At 43.3% G+C, this 21,175-nt stretch overlaps 1 protein-coding gene across 1 annotated transcript in view; it reads left to right on the plus strand.

Moving 5' to 3' along the window:
• The first annotated feature begins 621 nt into the window (after nt 1-621).
• The window catches only part of LOC126438149 (protein yellow-like), a 71,266-nt gene continuing 50,712 nt past the window's right edge, over nt 622-21,175 (plus strand). Inside the window, exons 1-2 of the mRNA XM_050090525.1 lie at nt 622-726; nt 20,461-20,751. Of these exons, the coding sequence (XP_049946482.1) occupies nt 711-726; nt 20,461-20,751 (307 nt within the window). The 5' untranslated portion in view covers nt 622-710. The remainder of the gene's footprint in view (nt 727-20,460; nt 20,752-21,175) is intronic.

Below are 21,175 nucleotides of genomic sequence, written 5' to 3' on the forward strand. Positions count from 1 at the left end.
ATCCCTGCGAAACCCATTTCAGCAGGATAATGCACGACCGCATGTTGCAGGTCCTGTACTGGCCTCTCTGGATACAGAAAATGTTCGGCTGCTGCCCTGGCCAGCACATTCTCCAGATCTCTCACCAACTGAAAACGCCTGGTCAATGGTGGCCGAGCAACTGGCTCGTCATATTACGTCAGTCACTACTCTCGATGAATTGTGGTATCGTGTCGAAGCTGCATGGGCAGCTGTGCCTGTACACGCCATCCAAGTTCTGACTGACTCAATGCCCAGGCGTATGAAGGCCGTTATTACCACCAGAGGTGGTTGTTCTGGGTACTGATTTCTTAGGATCTATGCACCCAAATTGCGTGAAAGTGTAATCACGTGTCGGTTCTAGTATAATAAATTTGTCCAAGGAATACCCGTTTATCATCTGCATTTCTTCTTGGTGTAGCAATTTTAATGGCCAGTAGTGTATGTTCAAGTATGCATTTTTTGCGGTATCTCCACACTTTTGTCGTCCCCCCGTACACCTGTGCCAACACGGAGGTGAAGGTAGTGTCCCGGAAAGCCGCGAGCAGAATTCGCAGCGGTGCGAGCTGCGGGACTGTGCTGGCCAATCAGCGGTGTGCGGCGCGGTGCTGCGGACGCTGGAGGGGCAGACGGCCGCAGAGCTACAAAAGCCGGCCGCCGCCGCCAGGCGCACTCACGCCGCGGTCCTCGCCATGGCGCCTTCTCCAGGTGAGTTCCAGCGCGTCTCAGCACGTCCTCTGCACTCCGGAGACTGGCCTCACACAGCTCTGTCCTGTCCGAGGCTCTTCATCTTACTTTCATTAAGCTCTGGTTTCCCTCTACAATTTTTAACCGTGTCACCCCTTACCTCTCCACCAATAAACTTCCCTTCCTTATCAGACTAACGATTCTTTTAAAGAGTAAACCGCCATTTGACTGTTATATTTATCTTTTGTACTATCCAGATTTCGGATTTTACGCCATTACAAAGTAGAATGCAAAAGGATTTAGACCATTATTAAGTGGGCCCGCCGTTGTGGCCGAGCGGTTCTTGGCGCTTCAGTCTGGAACCGCGCGACCGCTACGGTCGCAGGTTCGAATCCTGCCTCGCGCATGAGTGTCTGATGTCCTTAGGTTAGTTAGATTTCAATAGTTCTAAGTTCTACGGGAGTGATGTCCTCAGATGTTAAGTACCATAGTGCTCAGAGCTATTTGAACCATTATTAAGTCATGTCTGTTAAGACGATCCAAAGCAGGTAAAAAACGCTGGCACGAGTTACATCTTATAGACATATGCTGGCCTTGTTACCTGCTTCAGACTGCCTTAATAGATATTGTAATTTTTGCTCCTATCTATGAAATTATGTAGTTATGTAGTTCTCAATTCGTTCGAGCAATCAATCATTCATAATAGGAAACACAGTCATAACTCAGCCACTCAAGATGATTCAGAAATTTTACTTGTTAGAATGAAATCAGGCGATAATTCTTCTTCTCTGCAGGCTCGTGCTTTGCGGCAGTCTGCTAATCTGTACAAAAAAAATGCCTCCTATTTTTGGGAGCGTTGTATAATCAGTCGGGAGACCTCAGATCAAGCGGATATTTGGCTTTGATGAAGTTTAACCTTCCGAAGAAGTAATGGAGCTCTTGGATTATTGAATGCAGGTTCGTATCCAGTCTTTCGGAAGTTCCCTTCTGATTAACAACTACGCAATACATCGATGAATATCATTAATTCTCAAATGTCAAATAATGTAAATTGTTACACACCTTTTGTATGAAGGATCAATATATATATATATATATATATATATATATATATATATATATATATCCCTTTTAATCGTACAATTTCGTATCATCTTTTGTCATAAATCTCAATATTCAGATTACAATTCTTCAAACAATGCTCAGGCTAATCGGCACGAAGACAATCTCGGAAGCTTTTTTCTAACAACCACCAGAGAGAGTACTACAAAGAATAATTATGCGCTCATGGCATAGCTATTGTATGAAAGTACTTTGCGCATGGCTTCTGCGAGTATGAAGATAGAAAATTAGTAAACGTCATTCAATGGTAGATCAGAATAATTCATCGAATATAAAGAGATATTACAATATAATTTAATAACGCCCTAACAACTTGTAAGATTGTACTTGATAATGGCATAAAAGCCGAAATCTGGATAATACAAAAGATAAATATAATAATACGCAGTCAAATGGCGGTTTACTCCTTTAGAAAGTATTGTATGATTGTGGCTTAACGCCATCGAAAACTTTTCCACGTTTTTTTGATGCCTCATGATATCTCCTATCAGCTGAACGCTTCTTACAGTCAAGTTGTGCCATAAGTTACTTTTCTCCTCAGTTTGACCCAGTGCTTCCTCGTTACTTGCCGGCCGCTGTGGCCGAGCGGTTCTAGGCGCTTCAGTCTGGAACCGCGCTATCGCTACGGTCGCAGGTTCGAATCCTGCCTCGGGCATGGATGTGTGTGATGTCCTTAGGTTAGTTAGGTTTAAGTAGTTCTAAGTTATAGGGGACGGATGACCTCAGATGTTAAGTCCCATAGTGCTCGGAACCATTTGAGCCATTTTGAACCTCATTACTTATCCGATCTAACCATCTAATCTTTAGGACAAAACTTTCTCTTATTGTCCGAACTGTTTATCGTCCACCTTTCATTTCCATACAAGCCTACACTCCAAACGGATAACTTCAGAACGAAAAACCCTAACATTTACGCATACATCCGATGTTAACAAGTGTCTCTTAAAAAACGATTTGGTTGCTATTCCCAGTTTGCATTTTAAATCTGCTCTAGCTCGGCGATCGTCACTTTCATTTTGGAGCCCAAAGAGCAAAACTTATCTGCTACCTTGAGCGTCTCATTTCTCTATCAAAATCGCTCGTTTCCCCTGATTTAGAATAACTGCACTCCATTACGCTGGTATTACTTTCTTGCGTTAGTTTTATAATCTCTTTTCAAGGCACTGTACAGTGCGTTCAGCTGCTTTTCCAAGTACTTTGAAGTCTTTGTGAAAAGTGCAATGTCACTGCCAAACCGCAAAGTTTTTATTTATTTTCCGTGATCTTTAATTCCCTTTCTCAATTTGTCCTCGGTTTCCCACACAATGTCCATATCGAATAACATCAGGGATAACCCTTAACTGTGTCTCACTCCCTACTCAACTACTGCTACATGATCTTCGGCTGTTATAACTTCGATTACGTTCCTGTATATGTTGCAGATAATCTTCCGTTCCCTGTATTTTATACCTGTGAAGTCCGCTCTACTTTGTGCATTTGTATCCCCTTCTTAATGTAACCAATATGCTCAAAGTAATAGTGTCAATAAGAATTTGAATACAGTGTCTTACCATGTATTATCCTATTGGTAGTGATGTGCCCTTGCCTTTTTCTGACCGTTGATAGGCTTACCCAGTTATTCATGGCGGAACCGATATTTTTTCTCGAATAACTAAATTTTCCACATTCTCACAGCATTATTAGAGGTGAAAGTCACGATGACTGAACAGAAAATCTGCTTACCAAGCAGGAATCGAACCCTACTTGTTTAGACTAGTCTGACAGTCAAAACGCCACCAAGTAATATTTTGCGTTAATCCATTCATCTCCTCATCCTTCGTTCATCTCTACATCCTTAGTAACCTTTTTCAGATGTTTTAATCTTCACCTCCTCTACAATGTTCCCCACCTACTTCTACTTTCAGTCCTCTAATGTTCTTTTCACCGAAAAGTACTTTCATAGTCCTCGTTTCGCGACTCTTTATTTATTACCTCTCGCACATTGTGTAGGCGTTAGCACACTTTTGATATATTAATGACATATTAGTTCTCATTCTGCTTGGAATAATCGTTCACGAAGCAGCTTTTAACCTGCCTGCACACTAATCACTATGTGATAAAGACAAATATTTGAAAAACTATCAACTTACACTTGGCAAGCGCAATTGAGTATTTTCTTTATAACATTGGATGCCGCACAATCATCTATTGACAGACAGAAAGAGTACGCAGAGGGGTATTATTATGTGCCTTCTTCTTTGACAGATATGAATCATGTTTTTCTATGAGATGTTGTAGTCCAAACAAATGTAAGCTGGACGAAATGCTTGTGAAGGTAAAGGAGGATGATTAACGTCTTAACATTGCTTTGACAACGAGATCATGAAAACAAGCTCCTACTGCATGAGGAGGGAGCGCAGAAAATAGGTAGTAGCTTTTCTAAGGAAACATTCCAGTATTCTTAAGTGATTTAGGGAAACCTCGTGGAAGTTAAACCCCATTCTTCCCATCTGCGGAACAAGTTCCTGAACCATTGCTCTATCTATCTCAGTAAAGTGCTTAGTGTCTGCTGCTACCTTTATGTATCTGGTTCAAAAAATGGTTCAAAAGGCTCTGAGCACTATGGGACTTAACATCTATGGTCATCAGTCCCCTATAACTTAGAACTACTTAAACCTAACTAACCTAAGGACATCACACAACACCCAGTCATCACGAGGCAGGGAAAATCCCTGACCCCGCCGGGAATCGAACCCGGGAACACGGGCGTGGGAAGCGAGAACGCTACCGCACGACCACGAGCTGCGGACGTATGTATCTGGTTTTCATTAACACGTAGCCCAGTACCACGACTGGTTGGTCATGTAAGCACTCCGATTACGATTCTGGAAAGTCGACTGTAGTTGTCCGAGCTCTTCTTACACAGTCGATAATCGCTCCTCATACAAACATTCTACCGTAATTGAAACTTGCTTGAGGGGTGGCCGAGCGGTTCTAGGCGCTACAGTCTGGAACCGCGCGACCGCTACGGTCGCAGGTTCGAATCCTGCCTCGGGCATGGATGTGTGTGATGTCCTTAGGTTAGTTAGGTTTAAGTAGTTCTAATTTCTAGGGGACTGATGACGTCAGCAGTTAAGTCCCATAGTGCTCAGAGTCATTTTTTTGAAACTTGCTTGGGTATCCAGCGTTCTACTTCCTTTTAAAATCGTTAATTACCGTGGACGAAGCGATTTTACTTGGAGTGAAGGTGTTAAGTGAGAAGAAAATTATACATTTCTTTTTATTTGTCATTTGTTCACTATGATATATTTTCTGCATTAATTGAACTGATTGCCAATAATCGTGAACTGAACACCTGGCTAATTTGTAACTCATATATCCACTATCTCTGTTAATGACATTTACTCTCGTACAGTGAACCATTCGCTAATTTTGGGCGCAGGAATATGGGTGCGCTTTTACTGATTCAGGAGTTTTCTAGCCATTCTAAATCCCCAAAACCTGGGGTACAACAATCTTCGATCATTGATCAATCCATCCTTTTTTCCTGCAACGCACGTAATTTAGTCAGGTTAATAAAACAGTTTCGAACGCATTAATTGCTGTATTACGATTTTTAAACATGTCTTCTTGCACAGTGTGTTCCTTCGCTTTCTCCTCCTTACGCGTTCACTGACTTCATAAAGACACCATACTCTCTGCTTAATTAAAATATTGCGCTGACGAAACGGGCAGTTGATTTACATGCATCACTAACACAGAACAACAGGCGTTCCGGAAACCGGCGTTTCATCGAGCTAGCGAAATCGATTCCGGCCTCACATTTAAACCTGACAGCTAAAATCGGTTCACGAAATTCGGATTCTGTCTTCCGCTTGTGTCATATTGAAAGAAGGCCTGTGTAACATGATGCGTGTGCTAGGGAATGAACGCAGTGGAATGGTAGTTAAAGCCACCTTGTGTGATATTACACACAGCGGTCATAATGTTGTATCACTTTGAAAAAAAATAAAGCCTTGACCTTGAAACTTGGTGATCGTGTTAGAAATATTCCATGTGTGCAATGTTCCTTCAGTGCGACAAACTTTTCCCATCGATGGATAACTTGGCGGAGATCTAGGTTGTAGAAATCTGCATTTTGGGTGTGGAGGAAACGCTCCTCCACGAAACTGATCTCGTCGGCATTTCGAAAAGGCCTTTGAAGGAAGCTTTTTTCGTCTGTGGAAAAAGGAAGAAGACATAGGACGCAATAGCAGGAGAAAGTGGGTATTGTACCAAAATTTGATAACCATTGCATAATGTATTGGGGGTGTGCGCACTGGCGGACCCCAATGAGAGGCAATCTTTCTCACGTGAAGTAGGCTGAAAACTAATTCGTTACTGATTTTAATATTTGGTCACGTCGACTGTGATACCTGGGCCTCAGTCTCTCTTTTTATTCATGGCTCTTCACCGACAAAGGGTCTGACACTTCGTTCTTCGTCATTCAGACATGTATTACCACGCGGGATGCTCCTGCGTCACCTAAACCACAGTGATATTTGTTGGTGCATTGTTGCATATTTTCACCAACACAAAATGTATTTCAAAATGCATAGGTTTCTGCGGTCAATGTCATTCTCACTAAAATCCTCTTGAGTGTACTATTCCGTCCTCTTATAAAACACGTAAAATGCTGAAAATGCTAAAATAACTGACGTTTCGGCTTCGTTGGAGCGTCATAGTCCAGACCCTGATGAAGGCAACATGACCGAAACGTCAGTTATTTTTATAGTATTTTTAGCAATTTAAGTATTTTTAAAATGACGCTGCAGTACGTCCAGAAAAAATTTTAATAAGTTCAGCATAGATTGTTGCGGCATTTAATTTTGGCTGCTCTAGCGGCGATATGTCACTGAGGCGCGAAGATTTCAATGTATAGCGAGACTGCAGATATTTACTTGCAAAACAATTTAAAAAAACCAACAAAAAAAATACGTAACTTATTTTTTTTCAGATGATAATTAAAAGTTTATGGCTTACTTGCGGTTCCTAGATACACTACCTGATAAAAAGTACCAGTATTTCGCTGTGTATTGCAGAACTGACCACCAGATGTCACGAGAAGCGGACCCGCCGGTGTGAAAGGAGACGGGAAGTACTCCGTCGTCAGTAGAGAAGCTGTGACAGCGGAATGGGTCGCTCAGGAGAGCTCAATGATTTCCAATGTGGACTAGTCATTAGATGTCACCTCAGTAACAGATACACCGTTGACATTTAAACGCTTCAAAAGCTGCCCAAGTCCACTATTGGTGATGTGACTGTGAAGTGGAAACGCAAAGGAACAACCAAAGATAAACCACGACAAGACATACATATTGTGAGGGACAGGGACCATCGAACATTGCGAAGGGCGGTAGTAAGAAATTGCATAAAATCAGAGGGAGGAATCACTCGTGATTCACAAAGTGGTATCAGCAGTCCGACTAGTACAGTGACTGTGCGTAGGGATTTAAAAACACTGGTGTGAAACGGTCGAGCAGCTTCTCGTAAGTCACGCATTTCTGTAGTCAATGCTAAACAACACTTGATGTGGCGCAAAGAGCGCTGGAAACGAGTGATTTGGAGTGAAGCACCGCTCTACACTCTGTGGAAATGACGGGAGTGTTTGGCTTTTGAGAACGCCCAGAGAGCGTTACCTGTCACCATGTGTAGTACCAACGGTGAAGTGTTTTTCGAGGTAAGAATGTGGACCCTTTATTGCTCTTGAGAGAACGCTAAATTTGTAAAGCTGTGAACATAGTTGACAGCATTGTGTAATGCCTACAGTTTGGAGGAGACGACTGTTTGCATCTGCTTAACAACGCACCCTGTCATAAAGCAGCATCTGTGAAGCATTAGTTTGTGGGGCATAACAATAATTAAAAGGACTGGCATGCCCAGAGTTCCGTTTTGAGTCCAGTGGAACAGCTTTAGGATGAGTTTGAACGCCGACTTCACTCCAGACTCCAGCCTCCGACACCAATGCCATCTCTGATTTCGGGTCATGAGGAAGAACTGTCTGCCATCCCCCCCCTTCCCCCCATAGACATTCAGACACCTAATAGAAAGTGTAACCAGGAGCGTTCGAATCGTCATAGAGAAGAAATGCGGTAGAATTACTAATAGATGTAAGGATACTTTTGATTACATAGTGTGGTAGAATTGATCCACTTCGTCCGTTTTGATGTTAAACAAGTCTTTATTCTGCTTTTACAACTCTTCATTCCTCTCATGACTTCGCCTTTGTTTTGTTTACCCTTAAGTCATATTCTGTGCTATGTATCTTGCCCAGTCCTTAAAACATATATTTTAAGTCATTCTTAAACTGATCAGGAAGACAATGTCTGCGTACCTCAGGTTTAGTATCTGCTCCTTTTCAGTTTTATTCATCTTTCAAAACTATTTTTAAGTTCCTGTATTGTTTCGTCAATGTACAAGAAACGGGATAACGACGGAGAACCTACATCTAGATGGGCGGACGGAGATCTGGACTCCTCTCTCGAATGTGTGTCGTGCCCTAACAATTACAGCCTGTGAACACACTGCTCAGGGTAGGTGAGTATCTTGGCTGATCAAAAGTATCCGGACATACATATGTGGGCATTGTTTGGGGTGTGTGAACCCTTCGTCTTTATGATGGCTTGAACTCTGCTGGGGAGACAGCCAATGAGGTGTTTGTAGAATGTTTGTAGAGGAACGGTAGCCCAGGGGTCGAAACCAGAGCAAGTAGTGATGTTGGACGCTGGGGTCTAGAGCTCTGACAACGTTCTAAATCATCTCAAAGGTTCTCTGTTGGGTTCAGGTCGTGACTCTGGCAACTCAGTCCCTTACAGACCAAACCTTTGCCTCACAGACGTTGCTTAGAGTGCGCTGTCACGCTGATACAAACGGTAATCGTCTCCAAACTGTTCACATCCGTCCGCATTTAGCGTTTTGTTCAGCACAATAACAGAAATCACACCTCAAACACGTAAAACACCTCCCATAACGTAACACCACTTCCTCCGTACTTCACTGTTGGCAATACACGTGACGACAGGTAACGTTCTCCAGGTATTCACCAAACTCAAGCCCTTCCACCGGATTGCTGCAGGCTATAGTATGATTCATCATTCCAAAGCAGTCGTTTTCAATTGTCCAGTGGCGTTTTTTAACACTGACAACAGAAATATGTAGCTTATGAGGAGCTGTTCGACCATTCTACGCCAAGTCTTTTAACTCCCTATGCACAGTCATTGTGGTACCTGAACTGCTGGTACCGCTTTGCAACTCAGGAGTGATTTCTTGTGCTTATCTCATGCGATTTTTTACAACTACCATCCGCAATGCTCGACGATCCCAATATGTAAGCATATGAGGTCTGCCTGGTCTCCGTTTATATGTGGGTGTTCCTTCGTGTTCCACCAACACTCACGATGGGCAGCTTTAGAATAATTGAAATGTCAGTGATGGATCTGTTTCTCAGGTGACATCGAATGGCTAGTCCACGTTCGAAATCACTGACTTCTTCTGACCGACCTACTATACTGTTACTATTTCTCTGCTTATAACACAAAACTGCCCGTCTTTTATATTGGCCTGTCTGCACCTAGTGATATCTGGCTGTCAATGCCACAACACAGAGGGGTGTCCAGATACCTTCTACGAGGTAGTGCAGACCTGCAGCAGACCAGTATGATACATTATTTTAATGAATGGTCAACACAGGAACCATTTTACGAGAACTGAGCCGGCCTCTGTGGCCGAGCGGTTCTAGGCGTTTAGGTCTGGAACCGCACTGCTGCCGCAGTCGCAGGTTAGAATCCTGCCTCGGGCATGGATGTGTGCGATGTCCTTAGGTTAGTTAGGTTTAAGTAGTTCTAAGTCCAGGGGACTGATGACCTCAGATGTTAAGTCCCATAGTACTTAGAGCCATTTGAACCATTTGAACGAGAACTGAAAGGCTCTACTCCACTGCAGAAATTAATAAACGAACAACAAAATAATGGACTTGCAGATCCGTGTCTTACTCACGGCAGTGTTTTGGCTTCCATAAATCCATTTAAGTTATTGTCGCAGGCGCTACGCTGTTAAACGAAATACTTTAGACTATAAAATTTTAGCATCTGTTAATTACGGACTTGAACATATGAGACCCGTACAAGTTTCATCATGCACTTACGAGGAGCGACAGTGCGCGGGAAAAAGGTATGATTATGCAACGACAGTTGCAGTGAAAGCGTAGAGTACCGTTTTGGGAATACTACGAGAAATTACAGCTCATCTGCGAAAGAAACCGCTAATAAAACTTCACGTGCTACTTTTTCTAAACATTGCTAGGTGGCGTAGGATTGTTACGGACGGTAATTAACATGCACAGTTGGGGGTTCTCCCGTCACAGATCGTGAGAGTAACTAAATTGTAAATTTCTTATGGTGACCGATTTTTGCAGCAGCTATGTATTAACTGTAATCATCAGTTTTCCGCTAAATGAGCAGGTACTTTGTGTCTGCATTTCCTGCCATCCTTTGCTTCCTTCTTAATGCCACTCTATGCGCTGCCGTCCGTCACATCATCCGGGATATAAAATCTCTTCCTCCCTCACCTCCCCTTCCATATATCTCTCTGTCTTTATAAGGCCCTCCTTTCTTTTATTTGCCTCATCCACATTCTTTCCCTCATTTTCATCAAATCCAGTAATTTGTTTGCTCTCCCACTCTTCTGAGTGCCTCTTCGTTTTTCACTCTTTCTATCGAACTTATTCCTACTATCGTCCGCCGTGTCCACATTTCAAAAGTCTGCAGCGATCCTTGTCTTTCTTCCTCAGTGCCCACATTTCAGCACCATACTGTAGGACACTCCATACAAGATATTTAATTAGTCGTTTTGTCAAAGCATTGTCCATATTGGTAGAGATAAAAAACTGTAATAATTAGCAAGAAAACATCTTTTCACACGTTGCACATGAATTTTCTATTTGCACACTGAGACCTGTTTTACGTTTCGAACAAGGCATCCAGAACATACTGACGTCAAAGGAGACTTTTGACATTCTGAATGCTTACAGCGCCATATTTTTTTGACTTCATGACATGAAGTGGACCGAGCGGTCTAGGGCGCTGCAGTCATGGACTGTGCGGCTGGTCCCGGCGGATGTTCGAGTCCTCCCTCGGACATGTGTGTGTGTGTGTGTGTGTGTGTGTGTGTGTGTGTGTGTGTTTGTCCTTAGGATAATTTAGCTTAAGTAGTGTGTAAGCTTAGGGACTGATGACCTTAGCAGTTAAGTCCCATAAGATTTCACACACACATAAAGTGGAGCTATTATTTTTTCCGGCATACTCCGCAATAACACCGATTAATGAATATTCATAATTTTGCAATGTATACAGCCCGCACTACAGTAATCGAAACACCGTCAGTTCAATTATGTCAACCTGCTACATCTCTTTTCAGCAAAGCTTTACTTGCTGTTGCCTATTTACATTTTATATCCTGTTCCCTACGGCACTAGTCAGTTATTTTAATATTCTGCAAGGAAAACTTGCAAACAAATTAATTGCCTTATTTCCTAACATAATTCCCTCAACATCGTCTCAGTTGATTTGACTTCACTATCATTTCCTTTATTTTTATTGATGTTTATTTTATCTTTTTTGAAGACACTATCCACTCCAATGATGTGATTGTCCAAATCATTTGTCATCTCTGACGGAACTATAATGCATTCATTAAACGAATTTTTATTTCTTCTCCCTAAACTTTAGTGTTTATACAGTTAAGTTGATTATTTTAGACTCTCGCTGTTGCTTCTCAACAGCTCAATGTTTGAGTAAAGAAATGGCGAATAACGACGCTGCTTCTCGTAACAACGCTGAAGAGGAGCACCACAAATAATGAAGCAGATGTTTACAGTGGCTGTAGGAACTCAACCTTGTTACTAAAATAGTGTAACGTTCTTGAGAAATCGTAGCAGTTGTTTTTGACTTAGAATGCTGTTAAACCTGACCGTGGGGTGACATTCTTTCCTGTGCGTGGCTATAATTACGACCTTGAATGTACATTTAAATTCGCCGGGCGCTTATTTCATGTCGATCAAGCTAAAGCGAAAGGGAGAGCGGACGGCGAATTCTCAAGGACGCTCCCGCCACACCTTGGTCACGTTCAGAGGCGCACGCCAGGCGCTCGCAGATGGCTGCGCCCGATAGCTCTTTACGGCAAACACCGGCAACTAATGAATGTCCTACTACAACACTCATTAATTACTCTAAGGGACAGACTTGCGGGAGCCTCGTTTAGATACAGCAAACCACTATGGTCGGAATGGCATTGTCAGTGAAGTGAATTTACTGAAAGTTATTAGAAGCAATGCCAAGTGTTAAAAACTTTTGTCTCCTGAAAGCAGTCATCTCGAACTTACATGCACCGGTACATTATTTGAAACCTACTACTGGAGGATACACGGCATGCCTTGTTACTGAAGGTCGTTTACGAACACTTCCAAGGCAGACGAATCCACTTATGGAGACTATAAAGAATGCTGATGGATATTTTTTATCGCTTTTGGAAAGGGAAATGGAAATAAATCACACGGTGAAAGATCTGCACTCTCCGTGGTTGCTTTACTTCGGAAACAACATGGTGGTGTCGCGTTGCGTTCAAGATTGCAGTTTACTACCGTTCAAGCTATCCGACCGCGCCGATTAAGATTATGTCACAATTAAGTTTGATAGCCGGTGTCTTCTGCGTGTTGGCGATACTTGTGGCACCGCTTCCATCACTGGTAAGAAATTTTTTTCCACTTTCTCTGCTACTGAGACTGACACACTCATCCGTCAATGAAGTCGTTGCCCTTATTTTTCTTTCTTTTACGCCTTCCTCTCACGCATTTACAATTGGGCTTTGGACCATAACGGCATTTTGGGAAAGATAACCAATGGCGGGCGAGGGGCCAGGCAAGAAAGAAAATATTAGACGCCTATGGAGATAACTATGTCAAAATTTTCCAGAAATAAAGAGAATAGCACGAAATAGAGAAGAGTGTTTTCAGCGACTAGGCATGTCCTTTAAAATATGATGAATGGTAGTCATAGATGTACGCTACAAGAGTTGAAGCGGTACTTGGGCTTCAAAACAAGTACATGTATTTTGGATGTATTTTGTCTGAAGCAGTAAGATCCCTTGCAGTACGTCTTTCATGCTATTACTTTAGGTTTTAGAAAAGAACAAGAGGGCGTACACCAGTCTATCAGTTATCTCTCAACATCCAAGTGAAAGTGTAACCATAACGATGTGATCACTGCAACATACAGCGCACAGCATTCATTTGTCCATATGCAATGTCCTCATCACAACTCAAATGGCTATCGCTTCGTTTCAGATGAAACTGCTCTACTCAAGCTTCTTAGATGTTGAATATCGAGTTTGACGAGCGAAAATAACATCCATCAAGTGTCTGTGATGTCCACCCCGAATGCTGAGTGATGCCGACACGATAGCTCAGCGTGTTCGGTCAGAGAGCTGGTTGGCATCTGTAATAAAAAACTGAGTGAAAGAATCAACAGCCGGCCGCGGTGGTCTAGCGGTTCTGGCGCTGCAGTCCGGAACCGCGGGACTGCTACGGTCGCAGGTTCGAATCCTGCCTCGGGCATGGGTGTGTGTGATGTCCTTAGGTTAGTTAGGTTTAAGTAGTTCTAAGTTCTAGGGGACTTATGACCTAAGATGTTGAGCCCCATAGTGCTCAGAGCCATTTGAACCATTTTTTAAGAATCAGCAACGAACATGAACGGATGTCATGTGACGCCCGCAACGACCAAACACAACGATAAACAACGAAAAAAAAAGTGGTCAGCGTGGCGGAATGTCACGCCAAGGGGCCCGGGTTCGATTCCCGGCTGGGTCGGAGATTTTTTCCTCTCAGGGTCTGGGTGTTGTGTTGTGTTGTCCTCATCATCGTTTCATCATCATCAGTGGAAGGCAACGGGAAACTACCACTGGAACCTCTTCCCAAGACCCTCATGCGGCGGACCTCTCTGACGAGGTTTCCCCCATGTCAAGACTCGCCGTATGTGTCTGTGATAGAAGTATAAAATTACAACCTTCTGTTTCTCGCTTAGATTATGGATCCGCTGTGACCTTCGAGAGAGTTGACGCTGGATGCGTCCTCTTCCAAACATTCTTTGGCAACAGCCGTTGTTAGACGCCCCAATTGACACTCATCTTAAAAAAAATCGGATCTTAAATCGCTCGAGCGACGAAAATGTATCAAAAAGAAGCCACCAGAAATGCCGAATGAAAGTTTCTTAAGCTATTTACAATTATATTCACTTTGAAATTACATAAAGTCATCATCTGGAAATGCTCCATGCAAATACCAACGCGAAACAGTATACGGCGTACTGGTTCTGCGGAGACAGTTTGATACAGCTGAGCGACCAGTCTTTTAATGTACCCCGTGTTGTAACTATCACCAGTGCTACTCCATGTCTGTCAACAGTTTAATGCCATAAAGTGGAAGCCTTCATACCTATTTTAATAATCGCACATTGTCGAAACTGTAATCGATTAGAGAAGATAGTGATAACGTTTATCTAAAATTTACATCAGCAGCCTGTGAATTATTGCAATGTGCATGGCATGCCTTTTGTTACTGAAAGAGCTATCTAGACTAGCGGTTCTCACAATTTTTAAAGTGATTTAAGCGTTCCAGCCAAACACCACAGTTGTTCTCATGCTTGATACCTAGGAGCTATTGATATGAAGAATAAGAAATGTCACAGCAACAACCATTTTTTGAACGTATTGTACTGATTGGTGGAGCAGTGAGTTGTCAGCGCAATTTGCAAATACCATGTCTCTCTCAAGAATATTATTTTCTGACGACTGTGCAACATATCTCAGTTCACGCAGAGAGTATAAGGTTTTCTGGTCTACAGAAAAGTCTCCATTACACACAAAAGTTGAATAGGAACGCACTTCGTGTTATGATACGGGCTGGGATGTCATCACGATACCACGCCAGACAACTCACTAAGGGGAATAATGAAGGCAATTTGCCACAACGCTGCCAAAATACTAAGGATGAATTGAGCAGTAAAATTGAGGAAGCCGGAGAAGCTCTACGGCATGTCAAGGAGGACATGGAGATCTGTATATCTCTGTGTAAATCAAAATAGAGCACAAACAGATCCTCTCGGTACATGGTTTTTTATATGTAAGTACTCCAACACATCACAAATTGTTTTAAACTGTGGGTCAGGTACTTCTTGGACAGATGTTCTTCTATTAGTCCTACCTGGTAAAGGTGTTACACTAACGAATGGTAAACATTGACGTATTGCGGTTGAGCCAAAGGAATGGATACATAACCCAAAAATGTCAAATAAAAGTAAAATATAACAAGAAAGTGTACTGGTGCAGAAGCGACCTTTTTCAGGACAGGCAGGGTGAAGGCATTCTTCGGGGATCGTTGAATTTTAAGCTATGAACTTTCATGAACAAAAAAGAAAATTTCAGAATACAAATGCGCTCGGCCAGATCGGTTTGTGAAATCGTTAGCCAGTCAAGGCGCTCAGAAGATGTTGCTTTACAGCATCGGAACGAAGTCCGGGAAACAGTAGAAACGGAATCACGTCACTGATAGCTGAAACTCAGGGCCAGAGAACTCTTCGTGCCTGGAACCCGCGTTCCAAGCGGTAACCAGAGGTTAACACATAATTTCTCTCTCACCCTCCTTACTGGTTAACCACAGCAGGTGTATAATGGTTATGTTGTCATTAGTTCAAATTCAACATGGACAAAGAACCTTTGCTGACCATACAATGTAGGCTTTGACGGCCGGTAAGTTGGTCGCAGGTTGTGTTCCAAAAATGAACAGCATAGATACAGAAGTAATGACACATTGACAATGCTCAAGCACATACAGTGCAAGATGTTACTGATTTGTTTGACTGATGGGGCTGCTATGTGCTATACCATCTACTGAATTCCCCTGACTTAAGCCCTCGTAAGTTCAACTCGATTTTTAAAGTGAAGGGAACATTTCAAGGCATTCGCTTCAGAGCTGGTAAAAATTCGTCGAGCAATAGACCGCGCCGCTCGAACACAACTGGCACTGCTAAGAGTATAATTCGACTTCCACATCACTGGCAACGGGTTATACACAATGCTGGTGTCTACTTTGAAGATTAATAAAACTTTGAAATACATATCTACATTGTACGAGCTGTAAATAAATAGTTGCCACTATTTAAGTTCCAACCCTCGTATATAAACGATCTTCCGATTAGCATACAACAAGCAGAATTAGTTATTTTTGCAGATGACACTAGTATTGTAATGAATCCAACCGTACATGCAGAAACAGAAGAAATGGCAAACAAAGTGCTTAAAAGTATAATTGACTGTTTTTTTTTTGCAAATGGTCTTACCCTCAATTTTAAATATTCAGTTCTGCGCATGTAGAGGCATTACACCAATGATAAGAGTAACATATGGTGAGGAAATAGTAAGTAGGGTGGAAACTTCAAAATTCTTAGGTTCCATATTGGTGGGAATTTAAACTGGAGAAAACACATCTTCCAACTCCTAAAACAAGTTAGGTCAGCTCATTTGTGCTTACAATCATTGCAAATCGTGGGGAGAGGCAAATCAGTATATTTTGCACATTTTAATTGAATAATGTCAGATGGTATAACGTTCTGGAGTAACTCATCTTTAGGAAAGGAAGTATCGATTGAGCAAAAACGTTCTGTGAGAATAATATGCGGTGCTCTCCCATGATCATCTTGTAGATATCTGTTAAGGAGTTGGGCGTTCTGACTACTGTTTCACAGTATATTTATTCCCTGATTAAGTTTGTTGAAGAAATTCAGTACAGTTCAAGAGGAACAATGAGGTGCATAATTACAATACCAAACGACAAAATGACATTCATTAAGCCACATTAAGGTTGTCTTAAGCATAAAAAGTGGTACATAATGCTGCAGCAAACATTTTTGATCATTTAGCGAGTGTTATAAAATGTCTAATAGACAGAAAAGTAAAATTTGGTAAGAAATTGAGAACGTTTTTCCTTGACAAGTCCTTCTACCCCGTGAAGAATTTCTATTATTCTAATGTGTGAAAGGTGGTGGCTAGGAATTACGAAGTCTCATCTGTATATCTATTTTCTTTTTGTAAATAAAAAATTAGAAATGTTCAGAATGTAACAGGATGTAAAAATTAATTTGCGACGTGAATGTATCATGACTCGTTCCACATCATTGCGAACTATCGTGCAAAATGATCCATTGTACATGTAACTAACTAACTTCGCAGTGTCGTCAATACGTTGGAAGAGTCACTCGCGGTCTCCTGCGTAGTTGTGAGTACATTATGTAAGAGCTACGTGCATTCAAACCTGGGCTAATGGTTGGTGCTCGTATGATGAGTTCTTCCGTAAGCAAGGAAGCCGAAAGGATTGGTGTTTCAAGCGGCGTCTATCGAAGGTTTACATCGCATACAAGGAAAGCGGCAAAACATCATTGCGCTAAGCCAGAACGCCCACGAAAGCGTGCTTTGAGTGATCGTGACAGACGGTCTTTGAAGCGGGTTGTGACGAAAAATAAGGGGACGACAGCTCCAAAAGTCACTGCCGAAATTAACGTCGCACTCACGAACCATGTCGGCACCAATGCAACGCGAAGGGAGGTCCACGAGCAGAAACTGCAAGGCGAGCTGGAATTCCAAAACCACTCATCAGTGGTACAAATGCCCGTGACGGCAGAAAGTGGTGCAGAGGCCATAAAAGCTGGACAGTGAAGCAGTGGAAGATGTTATGTAGTCGGATGAGTCTTGATTGATACTGTTTCCAATTTTTGACCGAGATGTCATTGGGCTGGATCAGTCTTGTTTCACACTATTTCGAATTTGTGGCCACGCTTACGTCCCAAGAGTGGATTAAGGCGGGTGTCCGGTGATATTTAGGTCAGCCATATCATACTCACATCAAAAAAAGTTTTGCATCACCACGGTTTGCAAAATTCCTGACTGTGGATGTTGTACCACAGACACAGTCCCTTTGACTGTTCGGAGATGTAACTAAACCCTCCGAAAGATGTAAACAACCATGCATGAGTAGCGCCTATTAGACGGAGGGGGTGCGACAGCCGATCTGTTCCAGTAATTCCACCAGGAAGGAGGTACACGGTTCGTGTTGTCTGTAGTTCAACCATGCCTAGGTCGATACCGCTGTTCGATCACGTCCGCACTGTTACTTTGTGCCAGGAACGGCTCTCAACAAGGGAAGTGTCCAGGCGTCTCGGAGTGAACCAAAGCGATGTTAGAAGGTAAGTCAGCGTTGGCTGAGCGTTGGCTGAGCTTCCTTCTAATTTTATTTACCCAATGGTGGTTGTGCACACAGCACTCCATGGAGTCGCCAATCAACAAAGCGATGTTGTTTGGACACAGAGGAGATATAGAGAGACGGGAACTATTAATGACATGACTCGCTGAGGCCGCCCAAGGGCTACTACTACAGTGAATGACCGCTACCTGAGGATTATGGCTCTTAGGAGCCCTGACAGCAACGCCACCATGTTGAATAATGCTTTTCGTACAGCCACAGGACGTCGTCTTACAACTAAAACTGTGCACAATAGGCTGCATGATGCGCAACCACTACCGACGTCCATGGCAGGCTCCATCTTTCCAACCACAACACCATGCAGCGGGGTACATATGGGCCCAACAACATGCTCAGAATTGGCATCACATTCTCTTCACCGATGAGTGTCGCATATGCCTTAAACCAGACAATCGTCGGAGACGTGTTTGGAGGCAACCGGGACTGGCTGAACGTCTTACACACCCTGTCCAGTGAGTTCATTGGCGTTTTGGGATGGCATTATGTTGGGCTGACGTACACCACTGGTTATCATGGAATGTGCGTAACGGGTGTATGACACGTGAATACCATCCGATAGTGTAACCATACCGGCAGCATATTGGCGAGGCATTCGTCTTCATGGACGACCATTCGCGTCCCCATGGTGCATATCTTATGAATGACTTCCTTCAGGATAACGACATCACTCGATTAGAGTGGCCAGCGTGTTCTCCAGACATGAACTCTATCGAACATGCCTGGGACAGATTGAAAAGGGCTGTTTATGGACGACATGACCCACCAACCACTTTCAGGAATCTACGCCGAATCGCCGTTGAGGAGTGGGACAGTCTAGACTAACAGTGCCTTGATGTTGTGAATAGTATGCCACGACGAATACAGGCATGCATCAATGCAAGAAGACGTGCTACTGGGTATTAAAGGTATCGGTGGGTACAGAAATCTGGACCACCACCTCTGAAGGTCTCGCTGTATGGAGGTACAACATGCAGTGTGTGGTTATCATGAGCAATAAAAAGGGCGGAAATGATGTTTATGTTGATCTCAATTCCAATTTTCTGGAAAGGTTTCGGAACTGTCGGAACAGAGGTGATGCAAAACTTTTTTGATGTGTGTAGCATTCCATAGGTCCAATGGTTACTCTGCTAGGTCACATTATTGACAAGGATTATGTGACCATTTGGTTATCAGGTCCATGCCATGGTACGATGCTCCCGAATGGCGATGCTGTATATCAAGACGACAGATCCTTACACAGCTCGCATCGTCCGGGTCTGGTTTTGTGAAGCTGCGGACGAATTGTCGCATCCCTTCTGACCACCACATTCACCAGATCTCTTTGCGGTCTACTTCCGAGAGAAGCGTGCTTGATCTCTATCCACCTCCATCGTCCTGCCACTATTTCTCAGGAAGAATGGTGTACTTAAAAATCATGTAGAACATACATTTATCCATTCCGAGAGTGGAAGATATACGCGGGTGATCAAAAAGTCAGTATAAATTTGAAAACTTAATAAACCGCGCAATAATGTAGATAGAGAGGTAAAAATTGACACACATGCTTAGAATGACATGGGGTTTTATTAGAAAAAAAAGACAGCCCATATTGCTAGACGCGTGAAAGATCTCTGGCGCGCGTCGTTTGGTGATGATCGTGCGCTCAGCCGCCACTTTTCGTCATGCTTGCCTCCCAGGTCCACAGACCTCGGTCCGTGCGATTATTGGCTTTGTGGTTACCTGAAGTTGCAAGTGTATCGTGATATCGACATCTCTAGGGATGCTGAAAGACAACATCCGACGCCAATGCCTCACCATAACTCCGGACACTCTTTACAGTGCTGTTCATAACATTATTTCTCGACCACAGCTATTGTTGAGGAATTATGGTGGACATATTGAGCATTTCCTGCAAAGAACATCATCTTTGCTTTGTCTTACTTTGTTATGCCAATTATTGCTATTCTGGTCAGATGAAGCGTCATCTGTCGGACATTTTTTGAACTTTTGTATTTTTTTGGTTCTGATAAAACCCCATGTCATTTCAAGCATGTGTGTCAATTTGTACCTCTCTATCTACATTATTCCGCGATTTATTCAGTTTTCAAATTTATACTGACTTTACGATCACCCGGTATTTATTGGCAATAGTGATGAGTTGTGGTCTTGTTGCTTCCATATTTTTGTGAAGGCTGTATGTACTTTAGTACCTCAGGACTCTAGTGCCACTGTGGGAATCGGACGTAACGTATAGGTGATGCGTCCGTTTGCAGTGGTGGTGCTGCTGTGCGTGGTGCTGGTGGGGGCGGCGACCGCCGCAGACGCAGACGCCGGAGGCAGCGGCGCGATGCGCGAGGAGTTCGCGTGGAAGGAGTCCGCCTTCGCGTGGCCGGACGAGGCGTCCCAGCAGCGGGCGGTGGAGGCGGGCCGCTACGTGGTGGGCAACAACCTGCCCCTGGGGCTGGCCCGCTGGGGCGACAAGATGTTCGTGACGGTGCCGCGCTGGAGGCACGGAGTCGCCGCCACGCTCAACTACTTCAATCTCACCGAGGCCCGCCAACAAGGTACGTAGAGAACCGCTGCGCCGTCCTACACAGATGTGAAAAAGTCATGGAGGGCGGCAATATGGCATACACAAGGTATAAAAGGATAGTGGCTTGGCGAAGCTGTCATTAAGGTCGCGCGACGGGAATTAACAGACTTTGAAATCGGAAAGGTAGTTGGAACTAGACGTATGGAACGTTCCATTTTGGAAATAGTTAGGAAATTCGACATTCCAAGATTCACAGAGTCAAGAGTGCATCGACGAAACGAAGTTTCTGGCATTGCCTCTCACTATGAACAATGCAGAGGCCGACGGTCTTTTTAGGCCTAGAGCAGAGGCGTTTGCGTAAGAGTTGACTGTTAACAGAAAAGCAATACTGCGTGAAATAACCGCAGAAATCAATGTGGGACGCACGACGAGTAGATCCGTTGGGACAGTGTGGC

This window comes from Schistocerca serialis, unplaced genomic scaffold (genome assembly GCF_023864345.2).
Source record: "Schistocerca serialis cubense isolate TAMUIC-IGC-003099 unplaced genomic scaffold, iqSchSeri2.2 HiC_scaffold_1261, whole genome shotgun sequence".
NCBI lineage: Eukaryota > Metazoa > Arthropoda > Insecta > Orthoptera > Acrididae > Schistocerca > Schistocerca serialis.